Source organism: Gymnoscopelus microlampas, assembly GCF_963454915.1.
Source record: "Gymnoscopelus microlampas genome assembly, chromosome: 23".
NCBI lineage: Eukaryota > Metazoa > Chordata > Actinopteri > Myctophiformes > Myctophidae > Gymnoscopelus > Gymnoscopelus microlampas.
This window is the reverse complement of record NC_139960.1, coordinates 10,326,610-10,345,229: the sequence shown is the minus strand read 5'-3', so window position 1 is coordinate 10,345,229 and position 18,620 is coordinate 10,326,610. Positions and strand designations below refer to the sequence as shown.

The 18,620-nt window shown below is 44.8% G+C and overlaps 1 protein-coding gene across 1 annotated transcript; it reads right to left on the bottom strand.

Annotated features, from left to right (window-relative positions):
* Positions 1-7,164: 7,164 nt before the first annotated feature.
* On the bottom strand, positions 7,165-7,833 carry LOC311040097 (eukaryotic translation initiation factor 3 subunit K-like; the record flags this gene model as incomplete). The annotated part of the gene is made up of 1 exon (XM_084050172.1): positions 7,165-7,833. One exon carries the CDS (start codon positions 7,831-7,833, stop codon positions 7,165-7,167), a length of 669 nt encoding a protein of 222 aa, XP_083906298.1.
* Between the last annotated feature and the right edge of the window lie 10,787 nt (positions 7,834-18,620).

The window sequence follows — 18,620 nt, the reverse complement described above, 5'->3', positions numbered from 1 at the left end:
AGTCCAATGTCAAGTGGCTCGGGGACCGGGGGGAAATACATTGTCAACCATAAAACATGCAGTGCAAAAATATAGTTAAGAGAATGATGTTTTTAAGTGCGTAATACAGGTTTTTCATCATCAATAAAAAATGTTACAATTTGGTTTCACCCCCCTGCTTTGACCCTGTCACATCCCCCCCCACTTTTCCGTTGCCAGTCCCTGCAACTGTCCCTAATCATGTCCATACCTCTGGGGTGGCTGGCCTATATTTGCTCTTCCCGAGCGCCGTGGCTCATCTGGTGCTCTCGGGACGGAGAGAAACCCATAATACTGCGGCGTTGTTGCTTCTACCTGCTCGGGCTGCACTACAGCTGGGGGGTCCTCGTGGGGCGACCTGGGGGCTACACACACTTTCAACGCATTTCTATGTATGGTCTTTTCTCGCCCCCCCTTCTCGGGTCTGACTCGGTACACCAACCCCGTAGCTCCCACCTGTTCCATCACTGCGTAAGGCTCGGGGTCCCACCACGTACTCAATTTCCCCTGGCCATCTCTCTTCCTATTTCGAATCCACACTCTCTCTCCTGGTAATAGGGGTGTAATACCGGCCCTACGGTCATAAACCTGCTTTCTCCTCTTGGCCGTTTCTCCCATCCTCTCCCCTGCGGTCCTATAAGCTGTCGCCATTCTCTGTTGGTGGTCCTGTACCCAGCCACCCACTCCCATGCGCTCTTGCGCTGACTGCACTCCTAACTGGACATCTATAGGGCGCCTCAAATGTCGGCCAAACATTAAGTAGGCGGGGGCATAACCCGTAGCACTATGGATCGTGTTGTTATAAGCATGAACTAACTCGGGTAAGTGCTCATTCCATCTTCCTTGTTTATCAGTGTCTAGTGATCGCAACATGTTCAGTAATGTCTGATTAAATCGTTCCACTCCACCGTTCCCAGCCGGGTGGTACGGAGTGGTGCGACTTTTTGCAATACCATAAGTCTGACATAAATGGTGCATTAACTCGGACTCGAAGTTGGGGCCTCGATCTGAGTGGAACCGGGCCGGACAGCCGAACGGCTGGATAATATGCGTCCATAACGCACGGACAGTGGTGTGCGCAGTCTGGTCTCGGGTGGCAATAGCCCAACTATAACGGGTGAATAAGTCAGTAGCTACCAGAATGTTTTGCCACGCATCAGCAGGCCTACCTAATGTGAGGAAATCAATGGCTATTACTTCTAGTGGATATGAGACTTCAAAGGGTTGTAAGGGGGCCCGAGGCTCTGACCTGTTCCTCTGCAGGCTGCAGGCGACACAACCCTGTTGTAACTGACGCACCGCTCCCTCCATGCCTGGCCAATAGAACCGACGTCGCAGCTGGGCCAAGGTCCTCTCCAACCCAGCATGCGCCGCGGCCGTGTGGATTCCTCTCCATACCTCCTCTCTGCGTGAACCTGGACAAATGATCTGTGAGTATTGTTCTTTGGTATAAGGATCGGTCACCTTCCTATATAACACATGATTTCGTATAATCAGTTTGTTCCACTGGCGTAACAGTTGCCGCGCTCCCCGAGTCCAATTCTTCCTCTCCACCATATTAGGGGCTCTCCCCCGTTCCACGCACCTCTTCACCACCTGCACATCTGGATCCCGATCCTGCGTCTCTCTCCACTCATCCTCCCGGGCTGCTGGCGTCGATTGTACAGCCGCCACATCTACAGGCTGCACTGGGAACCGCGATAGGGCATCAGCGTTGGCGTTGTTTTTGCCCGGTCGATACTTGATGTCGAAAGTAAACGACGCAAGTTGAGCAGCCCACCGTTGTTCCACAGCTCCCAATCTAGCCGTTTGGAGATGCGCAACAGGGTTATTGTCCGTGAATATTGTGAATCGAGCGCCAGTGAGATAATCTTTAAACTTCTCGGTCACGGCCCATTTAAGGGCCAAAAGCTCCAATTTGAACGAGCTATAATTTGCGTCATTCTGCTCGGTCGGGTGGAGACTGCGGCTTGCATAAGCTATTACACGTTCGTGACCGTCTTGGACCTGGGCTAGAACCGCTCCCAACCCACGGCCACTCGCATCAGTGTAAACCACAAAAGGCTGTGTATAATCCGCATACGCTAACACCGGGGCTTGTGTGAGGGCACTCTTTAACGCATCAAACGCCCGCTGGCACTCCGAAGTCCACTCGACTTTACACTGGTGGGATTTTACGTCATTTGGGATTCCTATCAATAAGTTGTTTAAGGGTCGTGCTATAGCAGCAAAAGAGGACACGAAACGCCTATAGTAACCCGCTAGACCTAGAAACGCGCGGACCTCGCGGACCGTTGAGGGTGGTGTCCAGTCCCGCACTGCCACCACTTTCTCCGGATCGGGCCGCACTCCCTCTTTGTCCACGACATGGCCCAGAAATTGCACTTCCCTCCGCAGAAGTTTGCATTTGTCTAACCGCAGCTTCAGTCCATGTCTCCACAGGCGTTGGAAGACGAGCTCGAGGTGCTGTAGATGAGAGGAGAAGTCAGGTGAATATACTATAATGTCATCAAGATATACCAGCAAGGATTCTGTCACCTGACCACTCAGACACTGCTGCATCAGCCTCTGGAACGTCGCGGGCGCATTACAAAGCCCGAACGGCATGCGTTGAAACTCGAACAGGCCCAGCGGGGTCGTAAAGGCGGTCTTCTCCCGGTCCCGGGGATCCATTCCTACTTGCCAATACCCGCTGGCCAGGTCTAACGTGGAGAACCATTGCGCCTTCGTCAGGCTGGTGAGCGTCTCTTCTATCCTGGGTAGGGGGAAGGCGTCCTTGTGCGTCACGGCGTTAAGTTTCCTGTAGTCGACGCAGAACCTCCAGCTGCCATCTTTCTTCTTGACCAGTACGATAGGTGCCGCCCACGGACTGCAACTCTCCTTGATGACTCCCTTCTCCAGCATCTCATTCAGGAGGGTCTTCATCTCCCGGTACATGGAGGGCGGCAACGGCCGGTGTCGCTCTCGTATGGGTGCCGCGTCTCCGGTCGGTATCTGGTGTTGCACGACGTCCGTCCGTCCGAAATCCTCGTCATGGATGGCGAACACCTTCTTCCACCGACACAACATCTCGTGTAACTCTCTCTTCTGCGCCTCCGGCAGGTCATCACGCTCCGTCAACACTTCCATCTCTTCGGGCAGGGTCTTCAGTGGTCCATCATCTTCCACACTGATTACGGCCACTTCCACCTCTCCGTCGGTCCCCAGGGACAGGCTCAGGTCCCTGCCGCCTCGGACATCCGCTTCTTCCACCGGGTACAGCCTCCCCAGCTTCTGGTGGCGGTCCAGGACCAGACTATATGCGTGTGGGTTGCACACTCGTATGGGAACACGTCCGTGGCGCACCGTGACGAGGGCACGGGCCACTCCCAAATCTTTTCCATCCGGCAAGGCTTCCATCAAGGCCTCGTAGTCCGCTCCATTTGGTCCTCTCCAAGCGCGGCCCCAGATCATCACTTCACTCTGCGCGGGGATTCGAATCTTCCGCCGGCCGACCGGCCACACATAACCGATGGACCCATCTTTGTTCGTCACTGCCTCCACCCTCCTACAGGTGGCGAATGCGTCCTTCCACAGCGTCCTTCCCTGCTGACATGGAAACACAGGCCTCCCAGGCCATTTAAAGAGGGCATGCCATACAGCGTTCACGACATTCATCCCAATAATCAGCGGTTGAGTACAATGTTCATCTTTCACGATTACAACTCCTCTCCCTGGGATCTTCATTCCCTCCAGCTCTAGGTCCAATATGGCATAGCCAGTGTACGGTAAGTCAAGACCATTAGCGGCGCGTAATTTAAAAACAAGGGGCCCATTTCCCAACGTTAGGTGTGAGAATTTTTCCTCAAATAAGCTTTGCTGCATTAATGTGACTTGTGACCCAGTATCCAGTAACCCCCTTAAGTGGACTCCTCCCATAGTGATCCCAATAGTCGGACAGTCCCCAATAAACACTTCATTAGCCCTTGATCTGGCGAGTGCGCGCTGCACCCCTGTCTCCCGGACCTCGGCGACAGGGCGTACTAGTTTAAATGATTGGGGTCAGATTTACAAAAGCGAGCAATGTGCCCAGACTGCCTACAGCTCCTACAGATCGGCCTACCTCCCTCATCCCACTCGTTGCGTTGGTACGGCTCCCGGCGTCGTTCAGATGGAGGCGAACCGCGAGGTCGTGTATCGGTGGTGTTGGGTCGAAGGAGCGGTCTGATCTCTTTCATGAGCTCCTGCGTAAACCCCTGCATTTGCGATTTGACGTCTTCCATAATCTCCTGTTTCAGTTTCTCTCTCCATTCAGATTCCTGTGAGGGTGTTGGGATAGAGACAGGTTTAACAGCATGGCACAAGATTTCAGCAGTCCCTTCTCTTCTATGTTCAGTGTCTAGTAGGAAGGCCTCATTTTTTAGGGCGGCGAAGTCTTCTGTGGGGTTTCGACGGGCATATATTCTTAAGGCTTGACCCAGAGGGCCTTCAGACAGTCCTACAAGTAACTGCTCTCGCAGAATGGCATCGGAGGGAGCGGTGTCTGGGTCGAGCCGCCGCAGCCCGCAGAACAACTCTCTAAGCCTCAAAATATAAGCCTGCACACTTTCGCCTGCGCGTTGCGCACAGCCATAGAACAAGGCACGAGCTTGGGAAGCAGAAACAGATGTTTTATACAACGTGTCTAAACATTTAAAGACTTTGGCCACTGTATTGCGATCTTCCTTGTCAATTACACTAATTTGTCGCTTAGCTTCCTCAGTAAGGGTCTGTACTACAAAAGCAACTTTTTTCTCCTCTGTTAAATCCTGAGTGCCCAATAATCCTTTAATCTGTTCTCTCCATTCCCTGTATTTCTCCTCACCTTCTATGCCCGAAAACTTAGGTAGCCACGGTGCCCCTGGATACACTGGCATCATCATCATTACTTTCTTGATTCAACCAAACAAAACAAAACAAAAAGCAGCAAAACAGCAAAATTTCAATACAGTTTCTCTTAGGGATTTTGTGTTGTTCTCTACCCAGTCCTGCCGCGCTACGCCAAATATGTGACGGTGGCCAGGTTGTCACATGTAACTTGCCACTTCTTTTTAGAATGCTGACACTCTTTACTTTGTCTCAATAATAAATAAATAACAATACACATTAAACTCACAACAATAAAATATCAGTTGCACGGTAAAGTGCGGGGTGCGTAATTACTGTGAGAATAATACTGTTTGTTAGGTACTGCAAGACTACGCCACCTTTTTATTTAAGAGGTAGGGTCCTCTGTAACACTCTTTCTTAGGCTATTCACAGGTTCGAGTTTACCCAGGTAAGTACAATACTTTTAAATGAGAACAACACTTCAACACATATCCCTTGGAGAAAGCTGGACGGAAACAGGTTTGTATAAAAAGGTAATCTATTTTATTAAGCTAATACAGTGGCGTCTATAAGCCATAAAATATTGAAAAGCATAAACAAAATATAACACTAATTCTAAAACCTCAACCTCCTAATGCGCCCACTAACTAACTAAAATACAGGAATACAGACAATCACCAAACACTAAAAACAGACAGGGCTTGTGCAAACTATAGCAAATAAATAATGAATTTAGCGTTAAAGTGCCAACTATTACTGAAGCAGTAAAGTGCCAAGTGCCAATTCAATTGCTATATGTCATATACTCATCACGGTTCAATGCAAAAGGTGGGAATGTCCTTATATGGGGTTTAACTGGAGCGGGGGTTTAGGCCAGGAATCACTGTCTCTTCTTGTCTTCGTGCGTATTGCCTGCAATCATAGAAACTAGAACCAGTTCATCTGTTCAGGTATATTTCACATATGAGGTTTAGGACCGTGGGTTTATAAAGGTAACGTTGCATAGAAGGACACTTACTCGCCCGCCAGACTGTACGTCTGGCTTTGAGGGTGTGAAGCGCGCAACGTTATCGCCACTGGACCTCTCCTCCGTTCCTTGGTTCGTCTGTCTGTCCTCCCCGTCTCTGCTGCTACTGCGCCGTCTGCTCACCGTCCGCTGCTGGTGGCTTGGTACGTGCCGCGATCACTGTATTCCCCACCTCTGCTCCGTGGTATGTCTGCTCCTCCTGTGCACAACCGTCCCTTCTGGCTGTCACTTCCACACTGCCCTGTATGCCTGTCTCTCTGCTGTCCAAGTGGCTCGCGCTCACTTTTGAATAAGGTGGGCCACACCCTACTCCGCCCTCATTCGCTCTGCCACCAGCGTGACCTGGGGACATTGGCCGTCCGCTGTCACAAGGCCAATGTCACACAGCCTATAGGGGAGTCCAATGTCAAGTGGCTCGGGGACCGGGGGGAAATACATTGTCAACCATAAAACATGCAGTGCAAAAATATAGTTAAGAGAATGATGTTTTTAAGTGCGTAATACAGGTTTTTCATCATCAATAAAAAATGTTACAATTTGGTTTCACCCCCCTGCTTTGACCCTGTCACATATACATTCACAAATCTCTTTCTGTCTGTATCTGTCTGTGTCCCTTTTATGCCCATATATGGAGATGATGATGGAGATCCCTGATGACAGCATTATGAGCGTGACCCTGTGAGACCGTGGGCCTCTGTAACATTGCACTTGCAGCAGCTGGCCTCAAGAGCTCACAGAGTCATTCATCTATTTGCAGCCTTGCAAGTTACACTTAAGTCTCACCCACTCCTTTGCTGTCTGCAGACAGACAACCCCAAATGGGTAGAAGTGCTGTACTAAATGCACAACATCACTTGCATAGATTCAAAATCATACAGTAGGTCAAGCTGAAACAGGGGATCCATTTGGTAATGATGGCAAATTGGCAGGCAAGTTCACAACCAGACTAAACCAAAGAAAGCAATCGAAAAATGATGACAAAACTAAAGTGTAGGCTATACTGTGAATGACTGAATACATTGGTTTCCCGTTTCCTGCCAAGGTAGAACGGTAGGAAGGTAAAGGGTGTTCCAGCATGCTGCTTGGAGTGATGGATGTCCATTCTCTGTAAAACGTCCTGCGCTTTTATTTAAACCATTACCTAACCTTATTAAAGGAGGCTATAGAATAATATCATTCATTATATATTGCAAGAGAGCACGTTGCTCAACACCAAGAAAGGCGCACAGAGAGACATCTGTGGTCTTTAAATGAAGGGTTATGGCATATATTCAAAAGGTCCTAGTCCTGGTAGCCATAATGCTGGATACACTCTCAAAGTCAATCTTCTCCACAATGTTCTTGGGTCTGAAGCTGTCCTCCTGGTTGTAGATGAAGATCTGTCCCTCCTCATCCTCTGTCCAGCCATGCTTGCTCATCCATACCTTCACCTGGGTGTCCAGAGGGTCCCCCAGCATCTCGGCCAGTAAACCATGTTCAATGTTCTGGTAGGTGATGCCCACTACGTAGCAGATGAACTTGCGTACAGAGTCCTCAAAGCCAGTGATGCTGTCGATGAGCTCTTTGTTCTCCTCAAGACTTGTCCAGAAGCTCTGGAAGTGACAGGTCTCCAGCAGGTTCCCCAGGTGGAGGATCTGCTTGATGGGTCTTTCCTCTTGGTGTGTCTGGTCAATCATGCACTTGCACAGGGTGAAGTCGGTGTAGGGCAGGTTGGTCAGGGCCTTCAGAAGGATCTGTGACGTCACATTCATCTGGAAATAGGCTGGGTTGAACTGGTACAGTTTGAGAACAGCCAGGTTAGCCTCGCGGTCATACACGTCCTCTTTAGCTTGTAACTCCACATATCGCTCCAGTGTAGCGAGGTTTTCTGGGTTGTACCTATCGATTCCACGTAAGAGATTCCCTACGTCCGCCCCCATCTCCTCGAATGATGCCGCCATTTGGTTCAAACCTTTATGTTGGTGTTCTTGTGGTGAGATTATGGAGCTTGGAATGGAAGGAACGACAATCACCACCAGAAGGGAAGTACAGAATTCACCTTAAAGAGATACTACATACAACGAAAATGGGAGTGGATTTTAATGCTTGTGGCATACACAAATTCCCTTCTGTTTGGGGCCTTTTGAACAGATTTGTGACTTGATTCTCCTCGGGTGAGAGGTTCGATGGAGTCGAGCTATGAAATCGCAATTATAATACACTTTAGCCAGTCAGTTAATATAAATTAGGGATAAATTAGTGTTAAATATATTCTGATAGTACTCATTGCTATAGACTCTATAGCAATGAGTACTATCAGAATATAGAGCTATTTAACACTATTTTAACTGGGTCTCGGGCTCTCGGCCCAGGGGCCCAAGAACCGAGGGGGCCCCTAAGCCAGAGCCTTTGTGTGATTTTTTGTGAAAATATAGAACTATTGGATGACAGACAGTTTATCAACTATTTGCATACTATTCTATGGTCTTACATCAGACTACATCAGATGTTTATTTGAGATAAATATGCAGACCTCCCTGACACGCCAATCCCAATTTAATTGAAGGGCAACACTGACACCTAGAGGGAAGATTCAGCAACTCGTAGGTACTACTAAATAAATGTCATGGTTAGAACAGTATTATTTAGTGAAAATATATTGAATCCATTCATGATACAATAAATTACAAGGATAAATGATTTAACTTGCCACTTATCTTTTATAGGACCATCACTCACTTTGATAAAGGATCACGATACCAATTTTATTATAGATAAATGTTGTCTTGGTCTGTAATGCCCCACCTCTCCCATGACGAGCTTGACGTCTCTTTTTTACTGAGAAGGAAATAAATATTAAATCAAAATAGAATAATCCATTTGGGCTTTTTGTATTGTGAAACTGAAAAGGAAAACACGATGACGCCAATAATTTACTCTCTTTTTACCGAGAAGTAAATAAATAATAAATCAAAATAAAATAATCCATTTGGGCTTTTTGTATTGTTAAACTGAAAAGGAAAACACTATGACGCCAATTTACTTCTTTAGTCCCAAAATACATAATGAAAGAATGCAAAAGAAAAAAATGAAAAAGCGGGCAGTTTTGACTTGATTTAGCGTTTATTAATTCTGTAAGGCAGAACGGTGAAATGACGTCACTTCTGTTTTTGGATCCGAGTTCTCCACATGAAAAAAGCGAAAAGCAACACCTTATTCCTTCTTCAGTTGCACCTCAAAGAATGACAAAAGGAATGAGGCAAAACTAAAAAAGGGACCGCTTTGGTGTCGTTGTAGTGTTCCTGGGTTTGTAGAGTAAACATGGAAAAAGAGGCCTTTTTTGTTTGTTTGCTTTAGAACGAAAAACGGATATGGCTTTTTTGTTTTTTGAACTTGGAGTAGAAAAGGAATTATCCATAGGCCCCCCTGACCTTTAAGGGTTCTTGAGCTCGTTAGCTAACGTGGTTCAGGTGGACCTCACAGGTGACTCCACTCTGGGCAACCAGGCTCATCAGAGCTTCAGGGAGAGGAGGGAGGTGAGTGGCAGGGGAATTAGCAGTGGTGGAAAGTATATTTACTCAAGTTCTGTACTTCAGTACAATTTTGAGGTAATTTTACTTTACTTTAGTATTTCCATTGTTTTCAATATTGTATACTTTTACTCCACTACACCTCAGAGGCAAATATTTTACTTTTTAATCGACAACAATTCTTTTCATTTGGCAGTGTTTGTTTGGAGGCAGTACATTACATCCATCTTCATCCACCTTTATCCGCTTATTTTGGTAAACAAATAAACAAGAAAACTAAAACAAAAAAACTAAAACTGAGTGACTAGTTTATGCTGCCCTGCGCTTTGCACGTTAATATATTGTGCAATATTGATACTACCCTTATGAGACAACATTACTTTTATTGACTTTAATGTGATATGATAGCAGTATATGGACCTACATACAATGGCAATGAAAGGGATTCTGATTCATATGCAGAGTTGGTTTGCAGAGATTTAAATAAGTTCCCAACACAGTTTTACTCGGGACTCATGGACAGCAACACGCCCAATGATCAGCTACAGATCCCGGACCACCCTTTTCTAAAAATTAGAATTTTTCTAAAAAGAGGAAAAGATTTATTGGCGTTGCGCCCAGTGGGGGTGCAACGTCTATATGCAAACGCAGTGGCTGGATGTAGAGGCGGACGATCCGGCCATCGTCGTGGTGAGGCCTCCTGGAGACCATGGCCACGCGGCGGAGGAGGAATTAACCACCGGGTCGCCACCACAGGGTATTAAAAAGAAACAATTTGACAAAACGAAGTCGCCTGATTATTACAAGTTATAGAAACCGACTCCAGTGTGCTCTAATAATGATTGTCTCCTCTGATGCTGTCTACTTTGTTTTTGTTTTTTTCATTTTATTTTCCTTCCTATGTTGCTTGGTTTGTTTTATCCTCTCCCGTCCCCTCCCAGCCCATTCACCTTGGATGGCGAATGGGCTGTGACCTGGGGAGGAGACCAGTTCTCTCCAAACACCACCGCAGCATGGGTTCCTGGTCTTTGGTACTGAAGAGAACCTCATCAAACTGAGCCAATGCCGCAAGGTTAGAACCTGTAGCCTAATAACAATTTAACTATGAAAATATTATCAATGCTTGATGAAGCAAAACATGCTGTGACTGAATATTTTTAATAAGGGTTTTCCGCAATAATATAAATATAGGTCTATTTTATATCAGTATGAATAAAATAAAATTTGAATTTTGTTTTAGATCTATATGGAAGGCACCTTCAAGACCTGTCCAAGGCCATTTTATCAATTTTCCACCATCGGTGCGGTTCATCATGGTCTTGATGAGCGGCAAGACGGAAGAGACAAGTTCGGACAACTTCCAATCTGTGGCTGTGTTGTGTTTTCAGACCAACACATTTTAAGGTCTCTAAAAGCCCTAAAAGAGGCTTTTAAAGCCTCCTATGCTGCCTTTATTCGTACTTCTCCTTGGATATCTATGGCGAGTGGTAGTGTGTCCTGCAGCTCTGGATTTACTCACAGCGAGCCGTTCTTTGAGACAACGAGACTGTGCTCCGTCATGTCAAGAGGCGGGTCGAGCGTGTGACCGTAAGTGTGTGTCAGTATTTATATATTACCATTCATTAGGTAGAAGCTTTTGTGTTCTTTTGTACAGTAAAACATATTACTATTGAGTGCTCAGTGCTTATGAAATTAGTATTTCAATAAGTTAACTTTTACTTCTTCACTCAACTTTTGCAGTTCCATGCAGGCAGGACAGACACCTGAAGGAGTGGGTCAGAAAGGCGATGGCGAACCAAGATTTTTTTTTGTACCTAATGTAAAAAGTCTAAAGAAATGAGTCACGAGGCCTATGGACTGTGAATGTTTCCTTAAACCAAGGGACTGTGTTTTCTTCCAACATATGGAGGGACTTGAATAATTGCTGTTTAAAAAGAGGACAATTAAGACACAAAGAATATATTTTTTGGTTCAGACCAGATATGAAAGATTTTGTCCTGGTCTTTGTGTTGTTTTAATTTGTTTTCGTTTTTTTCCTTCTAATTTGTTATGTATGGACTTTTTTAATGAAACTTCCCAAAACAAAAAAGATGATTTCATTTTATTAATATTTTTTTTAAATGTTGTACCTTTGCAGAATGAATAGCGTTTTTGTGTTGATGACTGTAAAATAATTTGTTGCTGCTACGTCGCTACCCCACGTTGGCTGACTTCATCCAATATATGGAATACACCTACTCTACGTTAGCCTGGTAAACCCTCCCTCCGGAAATCTCATTTCCATTTGATTTCAGGAGGAAATGAGATTTCCGCAGGGAGGGTTTACCAGGCTAACTCTACGTGGCCACGCGGCGGAGGAGGAATTAACCACAGGGTATTAGGTCGCCACCACAGGGTATTAAAAAGAAACAATTTGACAAAACGAAGTCGCCTGATTATTACAAGTTATAGAAACCGACTCCAGTGTGCTGTAATAATGATTGTCTCCTCTGATGCTGTCTACTTTGGTTTATTTTTATTTCATTGTATTTTTCTTCCTATGTTGCTTGGTTTGTTTTATCCTCTCCCGTCCCCCACACCGTGCAGGAGGTCGCCTTGGATGGCGAATGGGCTGTGACCTGGGGAGGAGACCAGTTCTTCTCCAAACACCACCGCAGCATGGGTTCCTGGTCTTTGGTACTGAAGAGAACCTCATCAAACTGAGCCAATGCCGTGAGGTTACTACCAAGGGACTGCATTTTCTGCCAACATATGGAGGGACTTGAATAATTGCTGTTTAAAAAGAGGACAATTAAGACACAAAGAATATATTTTTTGGTTCAGACCAGATATGAAATAATTTTGTCCTGGTCTTTGTGTTGTTTTAATTTGTTTTTGTTTTTTTTTCCTTACAATTTGTTATGCTCTGGTATGGACTGTTTTAATGAAACTTCCCAAAACAAAAAAGATTTCATTTTATTAAGATTTTTTTATTTTATTTTGTTCCTTTGCAGAATGAATAGCGTTTTTGTGTTGATGACTGTAAAAAAAAAAAAATTGTGAACTTTTGTTCCAGAGATTTAAATAAGTTCCCAACACAGTTTTACTCAGGACTCATGGACAGCAACACGCCCAATCACCAGCTACAGATCCCGGACCACCCTTTTCATGGACAGCAACACGCCCAATCACCAGCTACAGATCGTCGTGGTGAGGCCTCCTGGAGACCATGGCCACGCGGCGGAGGAGGAATTAGTTGCCACCACAGGGTATTAAAAAGAAACAATTTGACAAAACGAAGTCGCCTGATTATTACAAGTTATAGAAACCGACTCCAGTGTGCTCTAATAATGATTGTCTCCTCTGATGCTGTCTACTTTGGTTTATTTTTATTTCATTTTATTTTTCTTCCTATGTTGCTTGGTTTGTTTTATCCTCTCCCGTCCCCCACACGAATGGGCTGTGACCTGGGGAGGAGACCAGTTCTTCTCCAAGCACCACGGGCAGCATGGGTTCCTGGTCTTTGGTACTGAAGAGAACCTCATCAAACTGAGCCAATGCCGTGAGGTTACTACCAAGGGACTGCATTTTCTGCCAACATATGGAGGGACTTGAATAATTGCTGTTTAAAAAGAGGACAATTAAGACACAAAGAATATATTTTTTGGTTCAGACCAGATACTGAACTGTAAATGGACTTTTTAATGAAACTTCCCAAAACAAAAAAGATGATTTCATTTTATTAAGATTTTTTTTATTTTATTTTGTTCCTTTGCAGAATGAATAGCGTTTTTGTGAAGTCAGCCACGTTGGCTGACTTCATCCAATATATGGAAGACACCTACTCTACGTGGGGGAGCATGTTCCCGCCACCACTGTGGAGTGTGTATGACCGTGGCTCCGACAACAGGAGCAATAATCGCGTGGAAGGTAACAGCTTATATTTATTAACTTTATTATTATTATTATTATTATTAGGCCTAAGTTTAGCTTAGTCATTTGAAGAGCATCCACAGGGGAGAAGAAAAAGAAGAGGAGCAGGGTGATCTGAGGCTGAAACAGGTGGCTGAAATGCAGTGGACTGGGGTTGTTGGCTTCTCATTTAGACCTGTAATCATGTTATGTGACAATAAAGTTGATTCTCTTGTATGATAATGATATAATTTCTATAGTATCGGACTGGAGAAATGAGTTTCTAAAGTGTTTGGTCTCGCTAACCACGATGATGAGTTGTGATATTTCCTCTTGAGCGTTAAACAGACATTGAATAATGATTTAGTTCATATGTTCTCTGTCATTGATGACCGTTCTATGCTTCCTAGTGGAGTTATGAGGGAGGAAATGATCTGAGTGGTTCATCTTAATGATCATTTGGAATGCAAACTGTGTTGAACTGTTTATTTTTTACTGTGTGTACACACGCAGTTCTATAAACAGCAATCGAAAATTGGGCAATCCTCAGACTGCAAAGTTGAGAGAGAGCGAAAACAATTATATCACCCACTCATTTAGACCTGTAATCATGTTATGTGACCATAAAGTTGATTTTGATTCTCTTGATAATTCTCTAATGATAATGTTAAGGTTCTGAAATGTCCTTATTTACACATTCATCTACAGTTTGAACTTCCATGTTTTGTGTCAATATTTTCCAGATTGATATGTATGGATATCTGATTTATTCTGTCATCAATCTCCTCTCAGAACAATTAAATTACATTCAGATTTATCTCCCCTGACATTGCTGAAAGGTGCATTGAAAATACGAAATGTTTCAATGTATTTGTGTTAAATATATTGGTAATCAAAAGTCTTTGAATAACATTTCTGTGACAGGTGTGTCGGTAGGAGTAGCCCATGCATACAGATTAGATAACTAGACACCTGCACACCATCTTAACTTGCTCAATAAAGAACAAATAGTTTTGTATGTTCTCTATGTGATGTTGACATTAACTCCAATGCCTAGGACAGATACATGTAGTTTATAATCAGAAAATGAGAGCGACCACAAGTGCAAACAACAGTTCAACAAGAGTCTTGCCAATTTTAGCCAGTGTTTCTCTAAGACTATACTTTCAGGGATCATTTCTATGGTATCGGACTGGAGAAATACGTTTCTAAAGTGTTTGGTCTCGCTAACCACGATGATGAGTTGTGATATTTCCTCTTGAGCTGTGCCGTTCCTGCCAAAGCGTGTGCTGAACTTCAGCTCAACAGCGAGCTAAACTCCACTTCCCATAGAAATAATGACAGAATCGTGACGTAAGACTTCTTTTACTGAAGATTCTTCATCTTTACAGGTCATGGAGTAAAAACTGAAATAAACATAACATACAATACAACATGAGACGTTGTCCTGTTCTCTTTACAGTATCTTGAAAATACAATATTTTTTAGTACAAAATAATCATTCACTGCCGTTTGTAACATCAACTTATTATGCATACATGAAATTGTCACTATAACATTAAACTATAGCTTCCACATGAATTATAACTTATAGCATTGCCTCCTGGTGAAGTTATGTGGAAGGTGAGTTGAAATACATCAAAATTGGACACAAAAAAGAAGAGCATGCACTCTGTGCTGCTTCTAACATAAAAATGCTGTTTGCAGGCGCACACAGCTGTTCTGTATCCAATGCAATTAGCTAAACTCACACACCTGCCTTAACTAACGACATCTTCTCATCAAGAGGGCCTAAAGTCACAGTGACCTAGCTCTTCTCATCGAGAGGGCCTTTAGATATAAGGGTACTTCTGTCTTTCAAAATAAAGCCATTCTAAGCAACATAACAGCATACAATATTATATCAATCACACTATAAGACAAGACATGAGCGTTAAGCAGACATTGAATAATGTGATTTAGTTCATATGTTCTCTGTCATTGATGACTGTTCTATGCTTCCTAGTGGAGTTATGAGGGAGGAAATATGATCTGAGTGGTTCGTCTTAAGGATCATTTGGAATGCAAACTGTAATGAATTGTATATTTTTTACTGTGTATACACACGCAGTTCTATAAACAGCAATCGAAAATTGGGCATTCCTCAGACTGCAAAGTTGAGAGAGAGCGAAAACAATTATATCACCCACTCATTTAGAGTCTAGACCTGTAATCATATGCAAAATACGATAGGGTATCGCAACTGGCTCACCTTTACAGGTACTCGCCCCTGCGCCATCTGTGAGCCAGTGGCATCGCTCTCTCCGTCTCTCCTTCCCTCAAGGCACCGACGGGACTCTGCATGGCAGGGGCGTCCTCCTCCCTGAGCCAAGACTAGGCTTGACCGCATACCACAACTGGACAGGAGTTGGGTGGCTTCAGCAGGTTGTCAAATGGGCACCCCCCTTCACTGATGTTTCGTTGATTTAAGCCCATGACACCTCGGAGGGGCTCAACGGCAGATCCAGCGTCCTGGCTCTACCCCCGCTTGAACACCACCCAACTCTATGTCTTTGGTCCTTCAGTAGGTCGTCTCTGCCACCGCACCTCTCTTTGTATCCAGATCCAGCGTGAAGCTTCCTCTGCCCGTTTAGTGGTGTTTGCTACCAGCCGCTTCCTAGCCAGCCCTTCGATCCCCAGCAGTCCGAGGGCTCGCCAGAGTGACCGCCCAGCGAACCCCCTGCAGCCCACCTCCACCGGCAAGTTCCAGGCCTTCCATCCATTTTGCTGGCTCTCGAGGATGAGGGCTTGATATTTCTTAAGCTTGCGCTCATACGCCTCCTCTATCCTCTCTTCCCATGGTACCGTCAGCTCAATGAGCACCACCTGTTTGGTACCTTTAGACCACAATACAATATCAGGTCTCAGGTTAGTGTGGGCTATCTCCTCTGGGAATTTGAGCTGCTTTTTCAGGTCGGCCCGCATCTCCCAGTCACTTGCTGTGGCCAGGACCCCTTTGCTCCTCCCTCCTGCTGCAGAGCTTTCTCCTGCCCTGACAAACTGGATGAAGCGAGGCCCCTTAGAAAGCTGTCTTGCCTTTTTCCTCGCCTGTTCAACGCCATCTGCCAATTGTGCGAGGATCTGATCGTGTCGCCACCGGAACTTGCCGTCTGCTAGGCTCGAGTGACATGAGGAGAGGACATGCTCGAGGTTAGATATCTTTCCGCAGAGCGTGCAGCTTGGGCTCTCCACCAATCCCCAAGTATGGGCAGGACATCATATGTAGAGCACAACAGAAACTTGATCCGGTGGCCTTCCATGCTCCAGATGTCCTGCCAGGTTAGAGCTCTCTCCCTCACACCCTCCCATCTAGTCCAGCTGCCTTGTTTGTTCATGGCCACAGCCTTGACATGCCGGCTTTCCTCCTCTGCCTTCCGCACCTCTCTCTGCACCAAGCCTCGCCGCTCCTTTGGGTCAGCTTTGTTCCAGCTTGTTCTGGTGGAGCAGCCCAGACCCAGCCTTCCCTGGTTTACTGACCCAACGATGTCAGCATGATGCAGTCGATCCTCCGCCTCCTTCAGTGCTCTGCTGGCTGACCACTTTCGCCCTGTTCTGACAACAATGCCCGCCTGGCGCACTCTCTCATCGTTGCTGTCTCGTAGCATCATGGCCTGGCGTGTCTTTGTGGCCTTGTACTCCTCCACTACTGATGTTATGGGCAGATGTTATGTGACCATAAAGTTGATTTCGATTCTCTTGTATGATAATGTTAAGGTTCTGAAATGTCCTTATTTACACATTCATCTATAGTTTGAACTTCCATGTTTTGTGTCAATATTTTCCAGATTGATATGTATGGATATCTGATTTATTCTGTCATCAATCTCCTCTCAGAACAATTAAATTACATTCAGATTTATCTCCCCTGACATTGCTGAAAGGTGCATTGAAAATATGAAATGTTTCATGTATTTCTGTTAAATATATTGGTAATCAAAAGTCTTTGAATAACATTTCTGTGACAGGTGTGTCGGTAGGAGTAGCCCATGCATACAGATTAGATAACTAGACACCTGCACTGATCCAAGGCTAAAGTTGAACTGTTGTTGAAACTTAATGTGTATGTATTAAACCAGTGGTTCTCAACCTGTGGGTCTGGATTCGGGACCCCCAGGTGGTCCTCACAGATTTTTTTTGAAGGGTCCCCATGATGACAAAGTGACTTTAAGGACTTTTTAAGACTTTTAATATCTCGAGAAATTTGTCAAATAACATAAGCAGGCACAACAAATGAAAATAGCCGATCTACGTTTGTGGACTTATGTAGATCTGCTATTTTCACAATGTCTGTGGAAGCGAGTCAAACTAAATGTAATTCCTACAATTCCAATTGCTTGTCAGGGTGGGGGTGGGGGGGTATGATTTATTTTGGAGGGTCGTGGCCTGAAAAGATTGAGAACCGCTGTACCAAATCTCAATTGCTGATGTACAAACTCGAGCCTTGCAGATCTGCTATTTTTGGCAAACGTTTCCCCAAGTTGCTGTGGTTAAAGGAGTAGTTCACCCAAAAAAAATGACTTATTTTCTATCAATTGCACACCCCATGAAGCCTTGAATCCATGGATTTATTTTTGTTTTTGTGGCATTCCTAAGTCAATAATTTGATTCCCGTCTCCTACCGGCTAATGTATCCGGTAGGAGACACAAAGTGATTATTTGTGTCTCCTACCGGATACACACTCGGTCATCAAATTATTGGCTTAGGAATGCCTCAAACGAAAATAAATCCATGAATTCAAGGCTTCAAGGGGTGTGCAATTGATAGAAAATAAGTCATTTTTTTTGGGTGAACTCCTCCTTAAGTCCACTTATGATTGGACAGCACTGCTGCTGTAGATGTTGTTCTTAATAATGAAATGTTTAATGCATTCTATTCTACTCATTTGTTCCCACCCCCCCCCCCATTCCAAGACCAACCTTGTTTGTTCAACATTTTGGGGAAGTTAACTGAATAAATTACATCTTGGTCTCCCACCCTATAAATTAAGTGATAAACGCACAGCATATAAACTGTAGAGCTATTGCCGCCTCTGGGTTTACAGAAGCAGACTGCTAAGTGGGATAAACAGACCAACGGACAGCGAGATGGCTTCATACATGGATGACATTTCTTCCAGGCTGGAGAAGTGAGTAGTACTGAACAACTCAACCACTTAAAGCTGCACTATGGGGGGCACGGCGGCGCAGTTGGTAGCGCTGTCTTTTCCTGATATTATTATTTTACATGGGTCCCATCATTCAAAGACAAAAGCACCCATATCTCATAGACTAGGTGCATTCCTTCAAAA